The following is a 24,408-nucleotide window of genomic DNA, read 5'->3' on the forward strand; positions in this document are numbered from 1 at the left end:
AGTATGTGGATGTACCTACTAGAGAAAGTGCAAAACTTGACCTACTCTTGGGATATAAGGCAGGGCAGATGACTGAGGTGTCAGTGGGGAAGCACTTTGGGGCCAGCGACTATAATTCTATTCGTTTTAAAATATGATGGAAAAGGATAGAAAAGATCTAAATGTTGAATTTCTAAAGTGGAGAAAGGTCAATTTTGATGGTATTAGGCAAGAACTTTCGAAAGCTGATTGGAGGCAGATGTTTGCAGGTAAAGGGACGGCTGGAAAATGGGAAGCCTTCAGAAATGAGATAATCAGAATCCAGAGAAAGTATATTCCTGTCAGGGTAAAAGGGAAGGCTGGTAGGTATAGGGAATGCTGGATGACTAAAGAAATTGAGGTGAAAATGTATTGCTGGAAAAGCACAGCAGGTCAGGCAGCATCCAAGGAGCAGGAGAATTGACGTTTCGGGCATGAGCCCGTCTTAAAGAAATTGAGGGGTTGGTTAAGAAAAAGAAGGAAGCATATGTCAGGTATAGACAAGACAGATTGAGTGAATTCTTAGAAGAGTATAAAGAAAGTAGCAGTATACTTAAGAAGGAAATCAGGAGGGCAAAACAGGGACATGAGATAGCTTTGGCAAATAGAATTAAAGAGAATCCAAAGGGTTTTTACAAATATATTAAGGACAAAAGGGTACCTAGGGAGAAAATAGGGCCCCTCAAAGATCAGCAAGGCGGCCTTTGTGTGGAGCCACAGAAAATGGGGGAGATACTAAATGAATATTTTGTGTCAGCATTTACTGTGGAAAAGGATATGGAAGATATGGACTGTAGGGAAATAGATGGTGACATCTTGCAAAATGTCCATATTACAGAGGAGGAAGTGCTGGATGTCTTGAAATGGTTAAAGGTGGATAATTCCCCAGGACCTGATCAGGTGTACCCGAGAACTCTGTGGGGAGCTAGAGAAGTGATTGCTGGGCCTCTTGCTGAGATATTTGTATCATCTATAGTCACAGGTGCGGTGCCGGAAGACTGGAGGTTGGCAAACGTGGTGCCACTGTTTAAGAAGGGCAGTAAAGACAAGTCAGGGAACTATAGACCAGTGAGCCTGACCTCGGTGGTGGACAGGATGTACGTGTACTTGGGACTGATTCGGGATAGTCAACATAGCTTTGTGCGTGGGAAATCATGTCTCACAAACTTGATTGAGTTTTGTGAAGAAGTAACAAAGAAGATTGATGAGGGCAGAGCAGTAGATGTGATCTATATGGACTTCAGTAAGGCATTCGACAAGATTCCCCATGGGAGACTGATTAGCAAGGTTAGATCTCACAGAATACAGGGAGAACTAGTCATTTGGATACACAACTGGCTCAAAGGTAGAAGACAGAGGGTGGTGGTGGAGGGTTGTTTTCAGACTGGAGGCCTGTGACCAGTGGAGTGCCACAAGGATTGGTGCTGGGTCCTCTACCTTTTGTCGCTTACATAAATGATTTGGATGCGAGCATAAGAGGCACAGTTAGTAAGTTTACAGATGACACCCAAATTGGAGGTGTAGCGGACAGCGATGAGGGTTACCTCAGATTACAACAGGATCTGGACCAGATGGGCCAATGGGCTGAGAAGTGGCAGATGGAGTTTAATTCAGATAAATGCGAGGTGCTGCATTTTTGGGAAAGCAAGTCTTAGCAGGACTTATACACTTAATGGTAAGGTCCAAGGGAGTGTTGCTGAACAAAGAGACCTTGGAGTGCAGATTCATAGCTCCTTGAAAGTGGAGTCGCAGGTAGATAGGATAGTGAAGAAGGCATTGGGTATGCTTTCTTTTATTGGTCAGAGTATTGAGTACAGGAGTTGGGAGGTCATGTTGCAGCTGTACAGGACATTGGTTAGGCCACTGTTGGAATATTGCGTGCAATTCTGGTCTCCTTCCTATCGGAAAGATGTTGTGAAACTTGAAAGGGTTGAGAAAACAGTGACAAGGATGTTGCCAAGGTTGGACGATCTGAGCTATAGGAAGAGGCTGAACAGGCTGGTGCTGTTTTCCCTGGAGCGTCGGAGGCTGAGGGGTGACCTTATAGAGGTTTACAAAATTATGAGGGGCATGGATAGGATAAATAGACAAAGTCTTTTCCATGGGGTCGGGGAGTCCAGAACTAGAGGGCATCGGTTTAGGGTGAGAGGGGAAAGATATAAAAGAGACCTAAGGGGCAACTTTTTCACGCAGAGGGTGGTACATGTATGGAATGAGCTGCCATAGGATGTGGTGGAGGCTGGTACAATTGCAACATTTAAGAGGGATTTGGATAGGTATATCAATAGGAAGGGTTTTGGAGGGATATGGGCTGGCTGCTGGCAGGTGGAACTAGATTGGGTTGGGATATCTGGTCGGCATGGACGGGTTGGACTGAAGGGTCTGTTTCCATGCTGTACATCTCTATGACTATGACTCTAAATTTAGAGAGGAAGTTCAAATTATTTTTAGATTACTAATTTTTTTAAAGACCTCAATGAGTAATTTGATAAAAGTGGAAAATTAATGCAAGTTGTTGCACTTTTAAGATTAAAATCCTGTTATACTTCTCTAATAAATCAAAACAGCAAATGCACATTTTATTTCAATCCTGTTTATATTTGTATTACGTAAGGAAAGAAATTGGTATTCCAAGCTAATAATGAAGTTATTCATTTATGAAAGAATTGTATATTGTTCTACAAATAATGATTCCAAGTATGAAACTGTAAAATCTTTTAGACAGATATCTATTAAAGTTGATGCCATTTTGATTTCAACACAGGACAAACATTTGATTTTGAAAATAACCAGTCATTTTTACCTTCTCTTTACTTACATCTTGTGATCTGCATCATACTAAAATAAGCCAGGCAAGATATCAGCACATATTACACTAAAACTGGGAAATAGGTGATTAAATACATTCTGCCATATTGCACTGACAGTGATAATTTTTTTTCAAACATTGGGATACTCACTGGAAGTTAGCAACATGTACAGACACAGGAACATGAGGAAGCTGTGCAACCCATTTCAGAGTTACATCTTGGTATATCAGCAGCTTGTTATTGTGGTTCCCAATGAGAGTGTTTATTGTTCCTTCCAACACTACAAGGTAAACACCGGAAGAAATAAATTATTCATTTCCCCAACAAAACAAACACTATATATAATGTAGCATTCTCACATCTACAAGCAAATTTGTCTTTCCTGTTTTAACTCACTGGAGATCATAACAATTTACATAACATTATATGGTGGTTACAAGGTTTTAGGTTGTTAAGTCAAAGCACTTGACAAAGATAAGTTTGAACATATTTCCCAGTGCCAGCCATGCCTGATGCACATGCAAGTAAATAGGACTGGAATTTATGAAAATGTTTTCATGCGATAAAGCTGGAGTAGTGACTGGAAAAAAGTGTCTTATTGTTTTCAAACCTTGTACATTTATCAGCAACTCTATGACTTGTTAATATATTTTCCCAAGTTATGGTACACAGTTGACTAAATCTTCACAAAATATTTATCTTATCTGACGAGGACCAGTTTACACTTTTTAAATTATACAATATAAAGATAACTGCTGGTTTATGTAGAATATTTCCACAGTTTCGCTTACAATATGAAAACTAAAGATGACAAAACACAAAGTGAATTGACTCAGTAATACACTGACATTTCTTAATAAATAAAATTCAATGGGATATACATTAATCAATTCAAATTAGTTGAGAAAAATATAGCCCAATGGCCCAGATATTCCAATTAAATATGATTGACAGCAATGTTCTTTAAAGTTACCATCTTCCCTTGGTGTAATTTTTCTGGCCAAGCTTCTGAATATGACCTGCATCACATACATCTATTTGAGGATACTGCGGAGAAATTCACTCAGCGCAGGTATAGCATCACAGTCCAAAAAACACATGTCATGTTTCAGGAGTTACTAGTCCCAAAGACACTTTCAAGTGGTTGTAGAATGGTAAGTGGCAAAGGTAACTGAGAGGGTACGGTGTCAGGTGGGTCGACCAGACTGGGTCTGGTGGTGAAAGACCAATTCAAGTGGAGGCATGTCAGATTCAGAAGGGTCGGGCTTGGTCCAGATCCAGTAGGCTCAAACCAGTCCAGGCCAAGTCAGGGAGTGGTTGTCTAGTCAGGGCTGAGGGTGTCAGGGCTAAAAGTGTGAAGAGCAGTCAGAGGTGAGTTGGGGGACAATTTCATAGTTACCCAGAAATTCATGTAGGTATTTAATCCTCTAGCTTTTCTTGGGTTAACATTAAGTACAGTCAGCACCTTCTGCATTTTCCAATTATAACAGAGCATGAATGTTAAACAGACAAACCTTTAGTACTTGTGTCTTAACACATGAAGCATCATTAAATTGAATGAATTCATCGTGAAAATAGATATAAATGGGTCTGATATAGTTAGGTAATGCAGACGTAGTTGCAGAGTGACAGGAAAGGGATCTGAAAATCTAAGCGTATTCAGTTTTTAGCAAAGAAAGACAAAAAGGAAAAGGAGGTGGGGTAGGCACTGCTGGTTAAAGAGTAAATTAACAAAAGTAAAGAAGGATATTGGCTCTTGTTGAGTGGAATTTGAATGCGTACAGCTTAGAAACACCAAAGGGCAGAAAATGACTTTAGGGGTTGTTAGGGAAGGCATTAAACAGGAAATTAGAGATGCAAACAATAAAGGCACAATGGCAATCAAAGACACCTCTAAACTGCAGATAAATTGGGCAAATCAAATCATTTATAACCTTGTAGAGAATAAATTTCTGGAATGTGTGTGGATTGGTTTTGTAGATCAACACAATAAGGAGCCAAATAGAGAGTACGCCATTCTAGACTGAGTATAATCGAATAAGAAAGGAATATCTGGCACTCTAGATGTGTGAGACCTCTCGGAGAAAAATGAACTTAACACATGACACAATCCTTCACTAAGATGGAAAGTGGTGTATCAATTCTGAGACTGGGGTCCAGAATCTAAATGAAGGAAACAATTTTGAGATAAGGCATAAACTAGCTATTATAAATTGAGAAACATTACTTAAAGGAAGACAGTGGATAGGCTATTGCAAATGTTTAAAAGCCCATACAGGATTTGCAACAATTTTTTGTTCCGTGATGATTAGATTCCCTAATCTAATTTAGGGAAAACAAAAGTCAAAACAAAACAATGTTGTCAGCAGAAATATATAAGACTAGATTTAAAGAATGTATACATAAACCATTGCTTCTCCTGGTAGGAGTGTTTGGAATGATGAGAGAAGGGATAAAAGGTCAAGAGTTCCATCTCCTCACATGCAGAGCAAGTTACTATGGGAAGAGGAATGCGTGTGGATGGTGACATCATCCACTGCTATCATCTTGTGTTTCTAAAGTGAAAGCTTACTTCGAGTCTATATACCTCTTTGAGACAGCATTCTCCCAAATTAAGATGATCAAATCCATGTATTGCACCCACCTCACAAATGCATGTGTGATGGCCTGTATACTGTAAATAGCCTCAAAGAACAATCCAGACTTAAGACCATGGGAGTCACGGGTGTCACAGTAAGACTTAGTAAGAAGTTGACAAAATGAAAAATTACACACACTTAGTTTTAGATTTGTATAGCATCAAAATAAATTGTTGATTTTGCATTTTCTTCAGGGTAGATCCTTGGTTGCACTTAAGTTTAAAAAAGTGATCATGTGCACAGCAAGTTTGGAGTTCTGGAGTTTACAAAAATAAGAGACAATCTAATTGAAATTTACAAAATGTTTGGAGGGCTAGACAAGGTGATTGTAGAAAAAAAAGTCTCCCCTGACTAGCTTGAGAACCAGGGACACAGTTTCAGATTAAGGGCAGGTATGCCATTTAGAAACAAGACAAGGGAGAAGTTTGCTGAAACCAATTACCTGAATGATCTAATGACTGAGCATGTGTACTGCCAAGTATAGCCAAATATTTGTGCACAAACATGTGAAATATCAAGATGATTTTTAAAAATTAAGAAAAACTCCTAATCAGTTTAACACTTTTTTCTTACACAATACATTTTTATTTATTATTCAGTTTTAGATATTTGTTAAGTATTTCTCTATTTATTTAAACATATTTGTGAGGGATATCAAAGAATGCATGTGCTCCTGTATTTTGGCAAGGGCAATCTTTCTTCAATCAGAGGGTGGTGAATATTTGTAATTTTCTACTCTGGAGGCCTGTAGAACTCAGACGTTGAGCATGTTGAAGACAGACACTGACAGATTTATGGACAGTAATGACACCAAGGGATATTGGGATTGTGTGGGAAAATAGCTTTGAAGCAGATGATTGGCCACAATCTAGAATGGCCGAATAGGTTTGAGGGGCTGAATTAACTACTCCTGCTCCTCATTAAGTATGCATATTACAGGCTGATACAATGTAAATGCTTTCAGTTATGAAGGGATGGAAAAGGTAGGTAGAACAAAGCTATTTCCAGTCATTGGGTAGATGAGGGTGCTTATATAAAAGATTAAATGGAAGAAATCTTGGACACAGGGAAAAAGCATTTATATTTCCCCAGAGAATTAGAATCTGTGGAATTCACTTCTAAGGCTGTTAATTGGAGCAGAAAATTAATCAACAGTCAAGTGCAAGTTGGAAAGCTGATTGAAGGAAAATGAGTTAAATGATTAGGAATTTAGCTGTTAAATGTAATTAGAACTAATTTTTCAGAGAGGGTCACGTCAAAGTATACTAAATGGACAGAAATGTTGCTTTTGTGTTGTCGTTTCCGTGGATTTGGCCATCTTCAATTTACTGAAGTGTTGGATTATAAATAAAAATGTTATGAAACCTATTGCTTCTCACTCCATAGAATTAAAATTTCACGTAACAACAAATTTGTGTAAACACAAATGTGAAATTACAAGTAAACTATTATTTATAGAAATACTTTTGTATAATTTTACATAACAAGTAAATATCACACATTTTCATCCAAGAAGCTTGCATCCCAACAATGCTTACAAACTACAGGGAACAGCATCAGGTTACCAGTGACAATGTAATGGTACAATTTTAATTCATTCTTAATTTCTACAACAATGCTAGTTAATGTTTTTAGTATTTCCATGTACTATAAATAACTCTCTTTAAATAATTTAGCTTCAAGAGGAAGGACCTTCTTATTTCTTCAGAGTCAATTTGTAGCCAAAATTGCTGACGTGAATATTAGCGAAAAATCTTTGCATTTTACCCATTTTCAAACTCCCCTAAGTTACAAATAGCAAATCTGTCAAGTTCTGATATAAGACATAATAACCATATCAAAACAATCACATCAGCCTTTTGGTAGCTTATTATAATGCTACAAAATGCACTAACATTTTTGTTTAAACAATGCCAGAAAAGGGAACACCGGGATACACTCAAGCTACTTACAATATTTTTTGAATGTGGATCATAATTTTCTATGAAATCATGAACCGTCTGGAGAATGGTTTTCCACTTTTGCATTTATCTGTAGCTGCCTTAAGTTTACATACCTGAGGTGTAAGGTAAGAAGCAGCTTGGATTATATTCCAGCTTTTTCATGAAACGAAGCTGTCCATTTTCTTTGAAACAGAAGAGATTTCTCTCACCAAGTACTAATATTGAGGATGTAGCTTGATTAAATGACACTACACATATGTCTAATGCTTGTTCACCAATGTTCACCATCCAGTCCCTCTGCAAACAATAAGATACGCAATTGGTCAAAATATCTGGGCGACACAGTGGTTAACACTGCTGCCTCACAGCACCAGGGTCCCAGGTTCAATTCCAGCCTCGAGCAACTGTCTGTGTGGAGTTTGCACATTCTCCACGTGTCTGCATGGGTTTCCTCCGGGTGCTCCGGTTTCCTCCCACAATTCAGAGATGTGCAGGTCAGGTGAATTGGCCATGTTAAATTGCCCATAGTGTTATGTGCATTAGTCAGAGGGAAAGTGGGTCTGGGTGGGTTATTCTTCAGAGGGTCGGTGTGGACCGGTTGGGCCGAAAGGCCTGTTTCCACACTGTAGGGAATCTAAAGCTAAAATAAGGGCATTAGACTTGCTATTTTGCTTTAATTTCACAAAGCTTCAGATTGTTACACAAACCCTCAAGGGTTAGCTATGCTTATTACAGTAGCAACTTTCTCATCTGCACACCTACAAATTTAACCAAACATCCACTAAAGGGTGACCTTAAAGCAAAGTTATTAATGTTTTATACAAACATATGTTGTATATATATCAGAACACAAATGTTTATTAACATCACAGAAACAAAACTTAAAATACATTAACTATTTTTTCTGAAATTCCATATTTGGAAAGAGCAATATCAACATATCCACTGCAAGTGTCCATCTGCCATTAGGTGAAAGGTTTTAAACAAACGGAAATAGTTGGTCACAATCAAGTACTGACTGACATTGGAATGGGATTTCCTTATCTTTTTACCATGTCAAAGGCTGGTGCTCTTCACAAAACCATTTTAAAAAACCCAAGAGTTGAGACAACTGTTGCTATGTTGAAAAGGTGCAATTTGACAATCAGATATTTATTTACTTATATAGTTCGAACTTGTGCTACAACATAGTATATCATCTAAATCAACAGCTTGGCAAAGGGCATCATAGTATAGTTAGCACTGACAGCTCAGTAAGTGGGGATATCACAGAAATATATTGTATGCATAGAATGTCAGGGCTGGTTCAGTTGGTAGCATTCTCACCTCAGTATCAAATTTCTAGGTTTAAGTCCCTCTCCAGTGTTCTAACACAAAAAACAAAGTTGACTATCCAGTATAGCAATCTGTTAGTGTTGCACTATTAGAGATGCCCTGTCTGCTAGAGGCCAATGCTTTGGTGGATATAGAAGACACCATGACACTACTTTTGAAAAAAAGCAGGCAGGTTATAACCAAGTATTGAGGCCAATATTTATATCTCAATGAACATAACTGAGAAAAGCAGCTGGTTGTGTGGGATCTTGCTGTGCACATTTTGGCTGCCACGTTTCCTACATCACAACAGACATTAACTTCAAAAGTACTTCATTTGTTGTAAAGTGCTTTGAGATATCCGATGTTCATAAAAAGATCGTTATAAATGCAAGTTTTTCTTCTTATTCAATAGCACTTTCGGAACACTCCTGTGAAATGACAAAAACCTCAGAATCTTTTCCTTTTCAAATACTTTGCCAAAATAACTATTGCTTTATATAGGTATTTTTTAGCAACCTGTTCAGGGATGTTATAACACATCTCTGGAGCAGGCGGGACTTGAATCCAGGTATTTTGGCCCAGAGTATAATTTTTTTTCTTTTTTTGTGTTCACAGATGCTACTATAAATCTCTGAACGCTTTTTTACCACCACCAAATCACCTATGTTACAAATTAAAAATACAATTATCAAGCACTGCTCACCAGGGCTAGTGCAACAATAATAAATATAGGGGAGGGCAGTAAAAGAGAAGGGAACTAAATTAAAATGGAGATGGATGTGGAAATAAGGGATTCCAATACCCTCATGGTGGCCACCTCTACAAGTTTTGAAGGTACTGGTGGTCATCATATACTCTATTTTCAGAGCCACCTGATTGTGATCATAACTGCAAAAGAGGACAGTCTGTCGGGAACAATGACCCCTCTCCACAGCCTGCTGGCTGGAACTATTGATGGCCACTTTGGTCAGGCCCAGGAGCAGATTGCCAAGGTGTTCCTCCGATTTGCCTGCGCCCTCCAAATTGGGTGACCAAAAATTCAGGAGAGTGAGGCTAAAATATAACCAAAGAACAATAAAAGGTTTTGCAAGTCCACTAAAAAAGGGATGCAATCACTGACAATCAATATATACATGGTCCATGGACTCCACAATATCACAAAACAAACAGAAGGCTTGGAATCTATGAACCACCTTAATCTACAATTATACGAGACTGCTATGTTCAACACCTTCCACCCAGATCGCTGATGGAAAGCCATATGACCCTTGCACAGAGAGCTCTCTACTGAGGACCCCCCCACTGCCAAGCGGTTACAATATAACACCAAGGCATGCCTAGACAGCAGGTAAAGGATCAGAGATGATTGGTATGGAGCAGCAGTTTATACAGGAAACTCCTCTGCACTCAGCAGAAGGGCTTGCAGCCATGAAACTGCTCAGGCTGTGGGGTGAAAGCTTTCTATAAACTGCCAGTCTACTTTTATTTATTTTTGATTAACCTGTTCAGAAGTGCTATAACACATCTCTGGAGTAGGTGGGACTCAAATTCAGGTCTTGTGGCACAATGGGCATCACCTGCTCTAAGTAATCTCTGAAATTGTTCTGTTTTACTCTAAATTGGACTCACATTTCTAACACTGTCATTGGAAGTTATGAACTATAATCTAATGTTTTCTCTGTTGCACACAGTACTAATTTTTTTTCCTTTACTTAGAATGGTTCCCTCTGATCTATAAAAGCCTATATTTAAGTACTGGATGTAGGCTTGCTCGCTGAGCTGGTAGGTTCATTTCCAGATGTTTCATCACCCTACTGGGTCATGTCTCTCACTAGTATCCTTACATACAGATAAGAAAGGATACTACTTCGACTAGGCCAACACATCTATCCTAGGTCAAGCCAAACAGAGACACACACGAGAACTCTTAGAAGCATGGAATTCCACCCGAACTCTATCAACAAACACATCGAATTATACCCCATCGAGAAAAAGAACAGGAAATGACTCCACCACAGGAAATTACATCACCACAATAAATGACATCACCAACCCAAAGAAACCCAAACATATAAATAGAAAGCAGGAATTATCAGCAGTGCTTCGCCTGGAGGCCCACTGAACATGTTACCTATTAGGGTGACGAAACATCTCGAAATGAATCTTCCAGCTCAGCAAGCAAAACCTACATCCAGAGCTACAAATCTTCCTGAGCTACAAATCTTCTCAAAATTCATTTAAGTACTGTTAGGCATTTGTTTATAGGAGTAGGCTTGTTTGGTTGATTTTTATTTTGATCATTTAGATTGTATTCTTTGTGGAATCCAATTACCCTGGTTAACTGTTTCTAATTCAAGTTGCTGAGTAAAATATACTAGAATTTGTTTGTCAGTGGTATACCATAATATAAACCAAGTGTTAATCTATTTCATGCAGGCCAAAACCATAACATGGATATATTGTCAGCCACAAGGTACTATTGTAGTGCAGTGGCATGTCCATTATTCAAATCCCACCTGTTCCGGAAGTGAGTTGTAACACAGCTGAAAGGATGATAAAAATGTCTATGTTGTCAGCCATGGACCAGTTGGTAATACTCTCACTCTTGAGTCACAAGGCTCCAGATTCAATTCCATTTCAGGGGTTGAGCACAAAAATCAAACCTGGTGTAATATTCCAGTGCAGCACTATTGGTGGTGTCATCTTCCAAATCACGTGCCTGCTCGAGTAGATGTAAAATTTCAATGGCACTATTTTGAAGATGAGTAGATAAATTTTCCCCAGTATTTTACCCAATATCTATTCCACAATCAATATCCCAAAAAACTACACATTATCTGGCCAATATCACATTGCTGTTTGTGTGAGTTTGCTATGCACATGTTGGCTACCATGTTACCTACACTACAACAGTGATTACAACACTTCAAAAGTACTTAATTAGCTGTAAAGTGCCTTGAGATGTCTGCTTGTGCAAAGGAGCTAATGAATGCAAGATTTCCCTGTTTTTCTTTTTCTAATATTACGATAACATGTAGTGAAAAGATTATGATTTTGAATGTGCTGCCTCAGAGAGTAGGAGAGTCATGTTCAATTGTGGCTGGTAAAAAGAAATGAGACAAGTACTTGAAAGGAGAAAATATGTAGGACCACAGAGAAGAGGGAAGGGAAAGGGTCTAGTCGGTTGCTCTTCTGAAAGTCAGATGGTTATAATGGACTCCTGTGCTGGAGTAGTGATATCTCAGTGGTAGTGTTCCTACTTTTGCCAGGAGGTTTGAATTCAAGTCCCACCTGCTCCAGAAATGTAACATAACATCGCTGGATAGGCTGATGAGAAAAAATATCCCAACTCTAAGCCAAAATATCCAGGTGTAACATAACATTCTTGAACAAGTTGATAAAAATAATAATCAGCGCTGGATTCTTAACACAGTTGATTTGGTGATGCATTTATGTTTAAAATAGTACTGAAAAGGGCCCTCTTGTGGCACAGTCCCTACCATTGGATCAGCCTGCCTGGGTTCAAGTACCACCTGCTCCAGAGGTGTGTAATGACATCACTGAACAGGCTGATTAGAAAAATAGATTAAATTAAGAAAAGGGCTGGATTCTCGATGCCTTTAGTGGGCAGCGTTTGTAAATCATTAATTGTTTAATTGGAAATAAAGGTGGTCTGGTGGTGGTTGATATTAAAAAAAGCTGGATTCTTCCCCTTCCAACTTCATTTCATTTTAGCCTCTCCCTCTTTCCTTACCCTTCCCTATTGTACTGCCCTGGTGAACATTGCTTGGAACTTATTTTAATTGGTGATGAATGATTTGTAATTCTTTATTTTATTTTCAAAAAGGTGATTCCTTCTCTTCCTCTTTTCCCGCCCTCCCCTAATTTTGTTCTTGCTGCACTGCCTCTAGTAGGTTAATCAGGATGTTAATTGTCTAGATTGTCAAATGGGTAATTTGGCAGTGAGTATTTTTTTAAAAAAAGGGTTTCAAGTGTTTTCGTGGTGGTACCCCTAATTCTGGGTGGCTGAATTCAAGACCCACCTGCTTCCAAGGTGCGTCATAACAGGTTTAGATATGATAGTGAAAACAAAGACTGGATTCTTGGCAGCGCCCCTACCTCTAGGCCAAAAGTGCAGATTCAAGTCCCACCTGCTTGAGAAGTGTGTATTAATATCATCAAACAGGTTAATTAGAAACATTTTAAGACCTTATTTCTTCAAAAAAAAAGCCAGATTTTGTACCTTGGGGGCTGAAATACTTTATTACTCCTTCCAACTCCACTTTGATTAAGCTCTCCTTCTTTACTTACCCTTCCTTCATTTTCATTATGTTGCACTACTTCTATAGGGTGGTGCCTGCAATCTACTATTCAAAGTCATCAAATGGATGATTTGGTTATGGGTTTCTTAAGAAAAAGTGGATTTTTCTGCCCAGGTGGGCAGTGGTTGCCATTTGATAATTGGGTGATTTGATAAATTGGTGGTGGGTTTGTAAAATATAAAGAATTTCCCCAATGGAGTGTAGGCTTCTGGACATGAAAAAGATTCAGAAGGAAAAGCTAGAAACTGGTGTGTGTGTTAATCTATAGATTTAAAATAAAATCATGTAAATCTCTGAATATCTTTGCTGCTAATTCATAACTTGAATATTTCTCTGTTAAACAGAAAAATGTTGTTTATGGAGAGACCGTAGTGTAGCAGATATATCCAAGGAGCAATAATCTAAAACCCCAGGCTAATGTTCTGCCCACATGGGTTCAAATCATACCATTGCAGTTGGCGAAATGTAAATTCAATAAATATCTACAGTTAACATATTAACTAGCCTAATGGTGACCGCTAATATCAGTTGTTGTCAAACCCATCTGGTTCACTAAATTGATTTGATTTGTTTCCTGACGTATAGTGAAAAGTATTGTCTTATGTGCTTTCCAGGCAGATCGTATTAAACAAATGCATCAGGGTAACAGAACACAGTTGCTGAAAGGGTGCAGAGAAAGATCAACATTAACCCTTAAGCGATCCATTTAAAAGTCTGATAACGGCAGGGAAGAAGTTGTTCTTGAATCTGTTCTGATTTGGAGATGCCGGTGTTGGACTAGGGTGTACAAAGTTAAAAATCACACAACACCAGGTTATAGTCAAACAGATTTAATTGGAAGCACTAGCTTTCAGAGCAGTGCTCTGAAAACAAGTGCTTCCAATTAAACCTGTTGGACTATAACCTGATGTTGTGTGATTTTTAACTTTGCATCTGTATTCAACTTTTTGTATCTTCTGCCCAACGGAAGAGGGTGGGAGGGGTCTTTGATTATGTTGGTTGCTTTCCCGAGCAGCGGGAAGTATCAATGAGGTCAATGGATGGGAGGCTGGTTTGCATGATGGACTGAGCTGAGTTTGCAACTCTCTGTAGTTTCTTGCAGTCTTGGGAACAGCAGTGATGCATCCAGATAGAAAGTATTCTATGGTACATCTATAAAAATTTGTAAGAGTCCTTATAGACATGCTGTATTTCCTTCGCTCCTGAGGAAGTGAAGGCATTATTGTGCTTTCTTGGCTGTAATGACAAGATGGGTGGACCAGGACAAATTGCTACTGGTCACCCCCAGGAACTTTACACACTCAATTATCTCCAGCTCAGCACTATAGGTGCAGATAGTGGGGTACCCTCCACTCCACTTTCTGAAGTCCATGATCAGCTCCTTTACTGATGTTCATGGAGAGATTGTAAACTGACACAACATGCTGCTAAGCACTCAATCTCTTTCCTGTACTCTGTCTCGTTATTGTTTGAGACTCGACCTATAACAGTGGTGTCATCTACGAACTTGTAAATGGAGTTGGCACAGAATTTGACCATGCAGGAATTTGGCTACTGCTGTCCCTCTAGAGAAGGAAAGCTGCCATTCTTACCTGATCTGGCTTAAATGAGATTTCAGACCCACAGCAACATTGTTAATTGCTACCTTGACATTTACGGCTGGACACTAAATGTTAGCCTTGTCAGCAACACCCACATTCCACAAAATAATTTTTAAACAATGGTAGCATAGGATTTCCCTCAACCTCTTCAGGTGGAAGGTAATCTCTGTTCCTATCTGAAACAATGCTTCCAGTGGTTTTTAAAATTAAACTATGGAATCAAGATGCCAGATCAAAAATAATGATTATCCACTGGTGCTTTCAAAATTGGGGTCATACAAGCAGTATAAAAATGAAGTGGGGATGTGAATTCACATAACCTCTCCAACTAAGAAGATGCATAATATAGTTTTACATAGTGTCCCTATAATGTGGAAACAGGCCATTCAGCCTAACAAGTACATACCTACCCTCCGAAGAACATCTCATCCATCTAGTCTTTCCCTGCATTCTCCATGGCTAATGCACCTAACCTTCACATGCCTGAACACTGTGGGTAATTTAGCATAGCCAACCCACCTAACGTGCACATCTTTGGACTGTAGGAGATAAGCAGAGCACCTAGCAGAAACCCACACAGACACAGGAAGAACATGCAAACTCCATAAAGACAGTTGCCCTAAGAACCAAGGTGTCTGCTACTGTGAGACAGCAGTGCTAACCACTGAACCTCTGTGCCACCCCGAGGATTTTGACTGTGCGGGATTCAGTGATGGTGACATTTCATGCCAAGGGTGGGTGGTTAGACTGTCATTTATTGGAGATGGTCGTGATGACCTGGCATTTGTGTGATGCGTATGTTACTTGTCACTTTCAGCCAATTCATGGATATTGCCCAGGTTTTGCTGCATTTGATTTTTTTTATTCATTCGTGGGATGAATGGCTGACCAGCATTTTATTGCCTATCCCTAATTGTCCTTGAGAAGATGGTGGTGAGCTGCCTTCTTGAACCCTTGCAGTCCACATAATGTAGGTTGATCAACAAAGCCCTGAGTTATGGAATTATGGGATTTCAACCCAGTGACAGTGAAGAAACTAGATAGGATATAGACTGCTTCAACTCTAAAGAATCATTAATTCATGAATGGTGCTGAACATTTTGTGATCATTGGCAAAAATCCCCTCTTCTCACTTTATGATGGAAGGAAGGTCATTAATTAAGCAACTGAAGATGGTTTGGCCTAGGACACTACCCTGAGGAAGTCCTGCAGAGGTGTCCTGGAGCTGAAACAACTGACCTCCAGCAACCACAACCATTTTCCTTCGTGCCAGGCATGATGCCAACCAGGAGAGATTTTCTCCTGATTCTGATTGACTCTGGTTCCTTGATGCTACACTTGGTCAAATATGAATTTGATGTCAAGTATAGTCACTCTTACCTCACCACTGGAATTCAGCTCTTATGTCCATGTTTGAACCAAGGCTGTAATGAGGTCAGGAGTTGAGTGGCCTTGGCAGATCACAAACTGAGCATTAATAAGCAGGTTATTGCTGAGCAGCAATGCTTGATAGTACTATTAATAATACCTTCTAACACTTAACATTGAGGGCGGAAGAGCCTGTACTGCGCTATATTGTTCTATGTTCTATGTTACTGATAATGGAGAGTTGACTGATAGGAAGATAATTGGCTAGGTTGCATTTGTTCTGCTTTTTGTGTACAGGACATATCTGGGGAATTTTCAATCTTGTCTGGGAAATGCCACTGTTGTAGCTATATTGGAACAGCTTGGCTAAGGGCTACTCGACCCAAAATGTTAACTCTGATTTGTCTCCGCAGATGCTGTCAGTCCTGCTGAGCTTTACTAGCAATTTCTGTTTTTGTTTGTGACTAAGCGTGCAGCAAGTTCTGGAGCACAGGTCTTTAGTACTATTGCCAAAATGCTGTCAGAGCCTGTAGGGCCCTTACAGTATCTAGTACCTCGAACTATTTCTTTAGTTAAAAATCACACAACACCAGGTTATAGTCCAACAGGTTTAATTGGAAGCATACTAGCTTTCGGAGCGACACTCCTTCATCAGGTGATAGTGGAGGGCTCAATCCTAACACAGAATTTATAGCAAAAATTTACAGTGTGATGTAACTGCAATTATACATTGAAAAATTGACTGTCTGGTAAGTCTTTCATCTGTTAGAATACAATGATAGTTTCACTTCTGGGAAATACTGAACAATGAAGGGTACCCTGTCGGTTGCAGCACGTGTCTCTCTCCTAAGGAGGTCATTACGGTTCCTTGCTGTGGCACGTCGGAACTGGCGGTCGATGAGTTGAGCATCGTATACCCTATATACACACACACACAGACACACACACACACACACACACACACTATATATGCACTATACACACACACACACACACACACACACACACACACACACACACACACACACACACACTCTCACACACAAAGGCACTCCTATTCACACATACACACGGACACACATATACACAGACGCGCACACAGACACCCACACACACCCTTACAGACACACACACTCCCACAAGAACGGAGTACGATGCTCAACTCATCGACTGCCAGTTCCGACATGCCACAGCAAGGAACCGTAATGACCTCCTCAGGAGACAGACACGTGCTGCAACCGACAGGGTACCCTTCTTTGTTCAGTATTTCCCAGGAGCTGAAAAATTACGCCATGTTCTTCGTGACCTGCAACACATTATCAATGAGGATGAGCACCTCACCAAGACCTTCCCCACACCTCCACTACTTGCCTTTAAACAACCGCCAAACCTCAAACAGATCATTGTTCGTAGCAAGCTGCCCGGCCCACAGGACAACTCCATACAACCCTGTCATGGTAGACACTGCAAGACATGTCAGAATGTGGACATAGATACCACCATTACGAGTGGGGACACCTCCCACCTTGTATATGGCAGGTACTCATGTGACTCAGCCAACGTTGTCTATCTTATACGTTGCAGGCAAGGATGCCTGGAGGCATCGTACATTGGGGAAACCGAGCAAAGGCTGCGACAATGGATGAATGGGCACCGCACAACAATTAACAGACAGGAGGGTTCCCTCCCAGTTGGGGTACACTTCAGTGGTCCAGGACAGGCAGCAGAGAAAAGGTTGATAGCTAAGTTCGGTACCCATAGGGAGGGCCTCTACAGGGACCTTGGGTTCATGTCACATTACAGGTGACCACCATTGCACTATACACACACACAGATACTCCTACACACACACACAGGCACTCCTATACACACATACACACAGACGCACACACAGACACCCACACACCCCCTTTCAGACACACACACACTCCCACACTCACACACACAAACACACAAATACTCACCCACAACCCCCAACCCAGACAGACAGACACACACAGACAAAGACCCACATGCACACATATATTTTGTGGGGTGAATTTGTACTTGCAGGGTTACATTGTACTTTGCTCAAAAACTGCATGCATTCATGGAGAACTCTGAGCTCAAAAACTGCATGAATTTATGTAAAACTCCGTTATCTCACTTTTTAGATTAGAATCAATCTAAACGTCATGGCATAGACAGAGAACACAGGGGGCCAACACCTTCAACATATTGTCTTGCTATCACCATTGTTAACAGCTAACCCGAGGATGCAACTTTTTAAAGAAAAGGTTTTGTGATTTACACATAAAAGAAGTGAAACTATCATTGTATTCTAACAGATGAAAGGCTTAACAATCAACTTTTCAATGTATAATTTCAGTTACATCACACTGTAAATTTTTGCTATAAATTCTGTGTGTTAGGATTGAGCCCTCCACTATCACCTGACAAAGGAGCGTCGCTCCGAAAGCTAGTGTGCTTCCAATTAAACCTGTTGGACTATAACCTGGTGTTGTGTAATTATTAACTTTGTACACCCCAGTCCAACACCAGCATCTCCAAATCATGAACTATTTCTTGATATCATGTGGAGTGAATTGTGTTGACTGAAAACTAGCATCTATGATGTTAGTGGAGGAGGCCTCTAGGATCATTTACTCAGCTCTTCTGTCTGAAAATTGGCTGCAAATCCCTCAGCCTTTTCTTTTGCCCTGTTGTACTGGGTTCTCCAATTATTGAGGATGGGGATACTTGTGAAGCAGTCTCTTCCACAAGTTTGACTATCCACCACCATTCATGACTGGATGTTGCAGGACTACAGAGCCCAGATCTGACCTATTGGTTGGGGAATTGTTTAGCTTTGCCAGTTGCTACTTATGCTGTTCGGCACACATATAGTGTTGTTTTGTATGGATTTCTGAATCAAGGAAAGGTCCAGGACTGCAGTGTCAGCCAATGAGTGAATCCCAGAAATCTATAGGGAATCATTAGATACTTTAAATATCACTGTCAAAAATTAAGTGATTGAAGTAACTCATGAAATTCTGAAGGTATCGTAAGGAAACAGCAAGAAAATATTATATTAGTAGCCAAAAATTCAAGCTTGCATACATATCTTACTACTTGACTTATTCAATTGTGCTGCACTTCAACATTATGTGGAGCTGAACGTTTTTAAAAGAAAGCAGACAAAAGTAGTATCAAATAATATGAAAGCTTTTTCAATGCAGGGTTGATAATTCAACCAACCTTAAAGGAAGTAATTCACCCTGTGAAATGGGAGGACTGTGTCATTTCACAAACACCAATGCTATCCAAGAGTGACATACATTTATCACTAAGTCTTTGATGAAAACAGCAAAAATGCGTTTAGACACGGAGAACGATAAGGCATTTGTATTTCAGAAAGCAATGAACTTGCAATTGCAATGCATAGTATCCAGACAGTATTCCATTGTAAAAACCGGGTTTCTCATCAAGAGGTTCTAAAAATGTAACTGACCTCTGGAGATACATGTCTCACTGATTTAAAGAGGATTAAGTGGAAATTTACTCATCCTTCCTTACAAAGATTAAAGCTACTATTAAAGGATGCCAAAGTTACAGATAAAGAATACAAATTCTGTGTAGTACAGATCATATTGCAATGTTTTACATTTATTAAAGGTAGTTCTCCTATAACATAGCATTACACATGAACGCAATTACTATGTCATATAAAATCATGCAATAGAAATAACAGGGCCCGTGGGAAAAACAGGGTTAGGGGGTGAACCACCAAAAATATCAGTAAATATCAAAACAAAAATAGTAGTTAGCGTAACACAAACCATAGCATAATCTAAGTAATTTTTAAAATCACATTATTCAATGGAAGGCTATAGTAAATTTAACACTTCAATGGGTTTCTAAATTAAATAACGTCCCATCTGAAGTTTGCTGCCGCTGGCCTGGCTGATGAACTTAATACTATTTAAATGGTATCGCGGCTTTTAACTTCCAATTCCAGCTAAGAAGTCACTTCATTACGTGGATAAAGACATTCACAACAATGCAATTTCTCCCCAGCAAACTTATTCCCAAAAACATTTCCAAAGAGAAAAAAAAACAGTAAGTTTTTTTTGGCGTGAGTAAAATCTTTTTTTTTGAGGGGGTGGCTAAAGGGCTGGGATGTTCTGAACAACTGGAGGTTTTGATGGGTCTCAGGTTTCAGAGAGAAAATGAGGGGCCAAGACTCTCAGATCCTGCCCCCTCCCCTTTCAAACGGAGACTGGGTGAACTTGGATCAGGCATAACTTGGGGATGGATGGAGTGGTGAGAGATGAGGGTCATCACTGGTCCATCCTTAGTTTCACACCTCACCTTCCACAAACATACACCATCTCTTGTAAAGTCACTCTGTGTTGAAGCTTCAGATTGCCAGCAGCTGAGCCTCCACTGAACAAAAGGCCCTGATTACTCTCCAACACTTGCTGGACATCGTTGCATTTGCACTTTCTTTTGCTCCCTATCGCTCTCTCTCACTCTCTTCCCACTCCTCACGCACCACCCCCCAAACTCCATGCATGAGCCCAGTAAGTATTCCATCAAAGTATTACAATGTTTGCTTCCTCTGAGAGCAGTGGGAGTTGATCTGGGATGGGGTTCTTTGTCAACTTGATGGAGAGTGGTGTGGTATTACCCCGAAATGATTAAACTGTTAGCACTGGGAACAGGCTCGAGGCTCTCACGTCGTTTTTCTCACTGATGAAAGTGAACAAAACTAACTTAGTTGCAGATAGAAGCAAAAGAAAACACACACAGATGACAACCTGTTGCAATCGATGAGCTAGCAGAATAAATCACAGCTGGTTGGTATTACAGGGGATGAAATCATGCAATAATCAACGGGAGTTTGCTTTATTTTAAAAAATCCACAATACACAAATCACATTACAAAATGCAGGTGATAGGAGAACTGCCTGTAATGCCTAGTTGGATATCTTCTGTTCGCCCAAGAATTCAATAAAGTAAAATTTATAGTTTGGAAGATATAAGACAAAGATCAGAAAGTCCAAATTACATTCTGTAAATACAGTAGGCAGGTTTAACATATCTACCGTGAGATACAGTAGGGACAGATGAACTATTAGAGTCATAGAGATGTACAGCTTGGAAACAGATCCGCCAGTCCAACTCGTCTATGCCGACCAGAGTTCCTAAACGAATCTAGTCCTATTTGCCAGCACTTGGCCCATATCCCTCTAAACCCTTCCCTATTCACATGCATATCCAGATGCCTTTTAAATGGTATAATTGTACCAGCCTCCACCCCTTCCTCTAGCATACACACGCCACCCTCTGCGTGAAAAAGTTGCACCTTATGTCCCTTTTAAATGTTTCCTCCCTCTGTAGACAAAGTCGTGGAAATGTGGATTGGCACAGGCTTAGGTCACAAAATTTGTCATAGATAACGCAGCTAAATTTGGGAAAGATGAATTTTGGGAAATCTTTTACAATACAACACAGGTATCAGACTATGAAGATACATTCCCATGCATAGTGGGGATGAGAAATGAATTTTCACACTCCGAAAACACTCTGACATGTTGATGAAGCATCAAGTCCCTTGCAAAACCATGCAATCGACAATTCAGAACATGGAGCAGGACTTAAAAGTGCAGAAAATACAGATTGATCGTGGGGAACATGAAAAAGTAATCTCATGTGAGGATCTTATGTCAACAACAGGTTCATGGGTAGTTTATCAGCCATCAGAATCAGATGACAGGAGGTTGGCCATAATAGTGAAATTTGCAGACAGGTCCACAGAAAATTCATAAACTGGCCAGAAGTCCAAAGTAGGGGCAAGACCTGTACTCCAGACTTGCCACTCCCCTAGCCAAGCTCTTCCATTAAAATTACAATGTGAAAATTTGCCCAGATGTGTCCTGCACATAAAAAGCAGGACATATCAAACCGAGCCAAATACCCTCCTATCAATCTATTCTTGATCATCAGTCAAGTGGTGAAAATTGTCATCTATACACTACCAAGCAGGACCTGCTCAGCAATAATCTGCTCAGTGACATCCAATTTGGGTTCCAAAAGGCCCCTCAGCTCCTGACCTCATTACAGCAATGGTTCAAATACGCACAAAAGAGATAAATTCCAGAGGTGAGGTGAGAATGACAGCCCTTGACATCAAGGCCCTGCATTCTGAGTGTAGCATCAAGAAGCCCTAGCAAAACTGAAGTCAATGGGTATCGGGGGAAAACTCTCCGTTGATTGGAGTCATGCTTTGTACAAAGGAAGATGGTTGTGGTAGTTGGAGGTCAGTCATCTCAGCTCCACGGCATTGCTGCAGGAGTTCCTGAGAGTGGTGTCCAAGGCCCAATCATCTTAAGCTGCTTCATCAATGTCTTTCCTTCCATCATAAGGTCACAAGTGGTGATATTCACTGATAATTCGCAATGTTCAGCACCATTCGTGACTCCTCAGATACTGAAGCAGTCCATGGTCAAATACAACAGGATTTGGACAATATCCGGCTTGGGCTGACAAGTGGTAGTAACATTCGTGCCACATAAATGCCAGGCTATGACCATCACCAATAAGAAATAATCTAACCATCGCCTCTTGAAATTCAGTGGTGAATGTTAATAGCCCCCACTATCAACATCCTGGGAGCTAACCTTGACCAGGAACTTAAATGGACTCGCCACATAAACACAGTGGCTACAAGAGCAGATCAGAGGCTAGGTATACTGCGGCAAGTAACTCATCTCCTGACTTCCGAAAGCCTGTCCATCATCTATAAGGCACAAGTTCGGACTGTGATGGAATACTTCGCACTTGCCAATAAGGACCTACCTCCAACAACACTCAAGAAGCTTGATACCATCCAGGGCAAAGCAGCCCACTTGATTGATACTACATCCACAAGCATCCATTTCCTCCATCACCGATGCGCAGTAGCAACTGAGCGTACTATCTACAAGATGCATTGCAGAAAGATCTTTAGACAGCACTGTCTAGATGTACAACCATTTCCATCCAGCAGGACAAGGGCAGCAGATACTTAGAAATACCATGGCCTTCAAGTTCTTCTCCAAGTCCCTCACCATCCTAACTTGGAAATATAATGCCTTTACTGTTGCTGGGTCAAAATCCTAGAATACCCTCTCTCGTGGCATTGTAGGCCAACCCAGCAGTTCAAGAACGCAGCTCACCACCACCTTCCCAAGGGCAACCAGCGACAGGCAATAAATGCTGGCCAGCCAGCAATGCCCACATCCCACAAATGAATTCTTAAAAAGTGAGGGCCATTGTTTGGCAGCAAGGCGTATGAGAATGAAGAACTAGAAAATGTTCCACCACTGATTTGGGACATACATTTTAGAAGAAAAGGTCATGCACAGTAGAAGGAATTTCTAATAGACATCCTGATAGGAGTAGTCCAGAGAGATCTCAATGCGAGAAAAGAGGCAGCAAACTAATGTAGTGACAGGGCAATATAGCTACCAGACAGACATCTTAGAAACCAGATAGATGTAGATATTTCATAATCAGGAAGTGATTGTGGCTACGAGTAAAATGGAAGAGAATTTAGCCTATTTTATCAACCTACGAGTTACAGAACTGGAAAGAATTCAAAGCATCAATGTTGATTTCACCAGTTTCCTGGTGACGATGGTGGTCAACTTACTTTGTCACACAGGTGAATCTGTAAATGAGAGGTCCTACCAGATAGAACCTATGAGGTCTAGGCTAGGTTAGTAGCTAGAGATGATGAAGACTGTTTGAGGAAAGAGAGATTAGAGTACTAGCGCCTATGCTAGGAAGGTAATGTTGAAAATCTTTGGAACCATTTCTAAAACCTCAATCTTGGAAGTGTAACTGTAAAGATACTAAAGTGGCATCTCATCAAAGTAATGTGCATGAGAGGGAAGAATTCTTACAACCTCCAAATGAAGCACTGGGATAAAGGGTAACTTTGGAAATTTCATAAATGTATTTATGGCTTAAATTATGCTTCTTTGGTTGTGGTATTTTTCAGCAAGGGCATTTTTAGTAATGTTAGTAGGTTCGTAACTGAAGGTGGATCTGGTGATGTTCTTTGGTATTATAATGGAAACCTTCAGGCATCTCAGTGATGCATATTGATGTTTTTTGTGGGGAGAGGCACCAAAGACTTTGAGCAAAAGCTTACCAATTGAATTAGGAAGGATTCAAAATTGGTAATCAAGTTCTGGAGCTTTCAAATATTTGGGTTTGGAAATGAACCAGGGTAAGTCAAATATAATTCTACACCAAGTGTCTTAATTGGAAAATGTCAATCCTAATGCAATTAATTATACCGATTCTGGACAGAAAGAGGAGGTTACTACCAAGGATGAGATGGAACAACTGAGCAATCTTGT

At 40.1% G+C, this 24,408-nt stretch overlaps 1 protein-coding gene across 5 annotated transcripts in view; it reads right to left on the reverse strand.

Moving 5' to 3' along the window:
• Positions 1-24,408, reverse strand: part of bbs9 (Bardet-Biedl syndrome 9) — a 546,582-nt gene that overhangs the window by 475,847 nt on the left and 46,327 nt on the right. For all 5 annotated transcript variants that reach the window (XM_072571014.1, XM_072571013.1, XM_072571017.1 and 2 more), the window contains exons 9-10: positions 7,524-7,707; positions 2,979-3,108 (exon numbers count right to left, since the gene is read on the reverse strand). In XM_072571014.1, the coding sequence (XP_072427115.1) occupies positions 2,979-3,108; positions 7,524-7,707 (314 nt within the window). The remainder of the gene's footprint in view (positions 1-2,978; positions 3,109-7,523; positions 7,708-24,408) is intronic.

Source organism: Chiloscyllium punctatum, chromosome 5 (genome assembly GCF_047496795.1).
Source record: "Chiloscyllium punctatum isolate Juve2018m chromosome 5, sChiPun1.3, whole genome shotgun sequence".
Classification (NCBI taxonomy): Eukaryota; Metazoa; Chordata; class Chondrichthyes; order Orectolobiformes; family Hemiscylliidae; genus Chiloscyllium; species Chiloscyllium punctatum.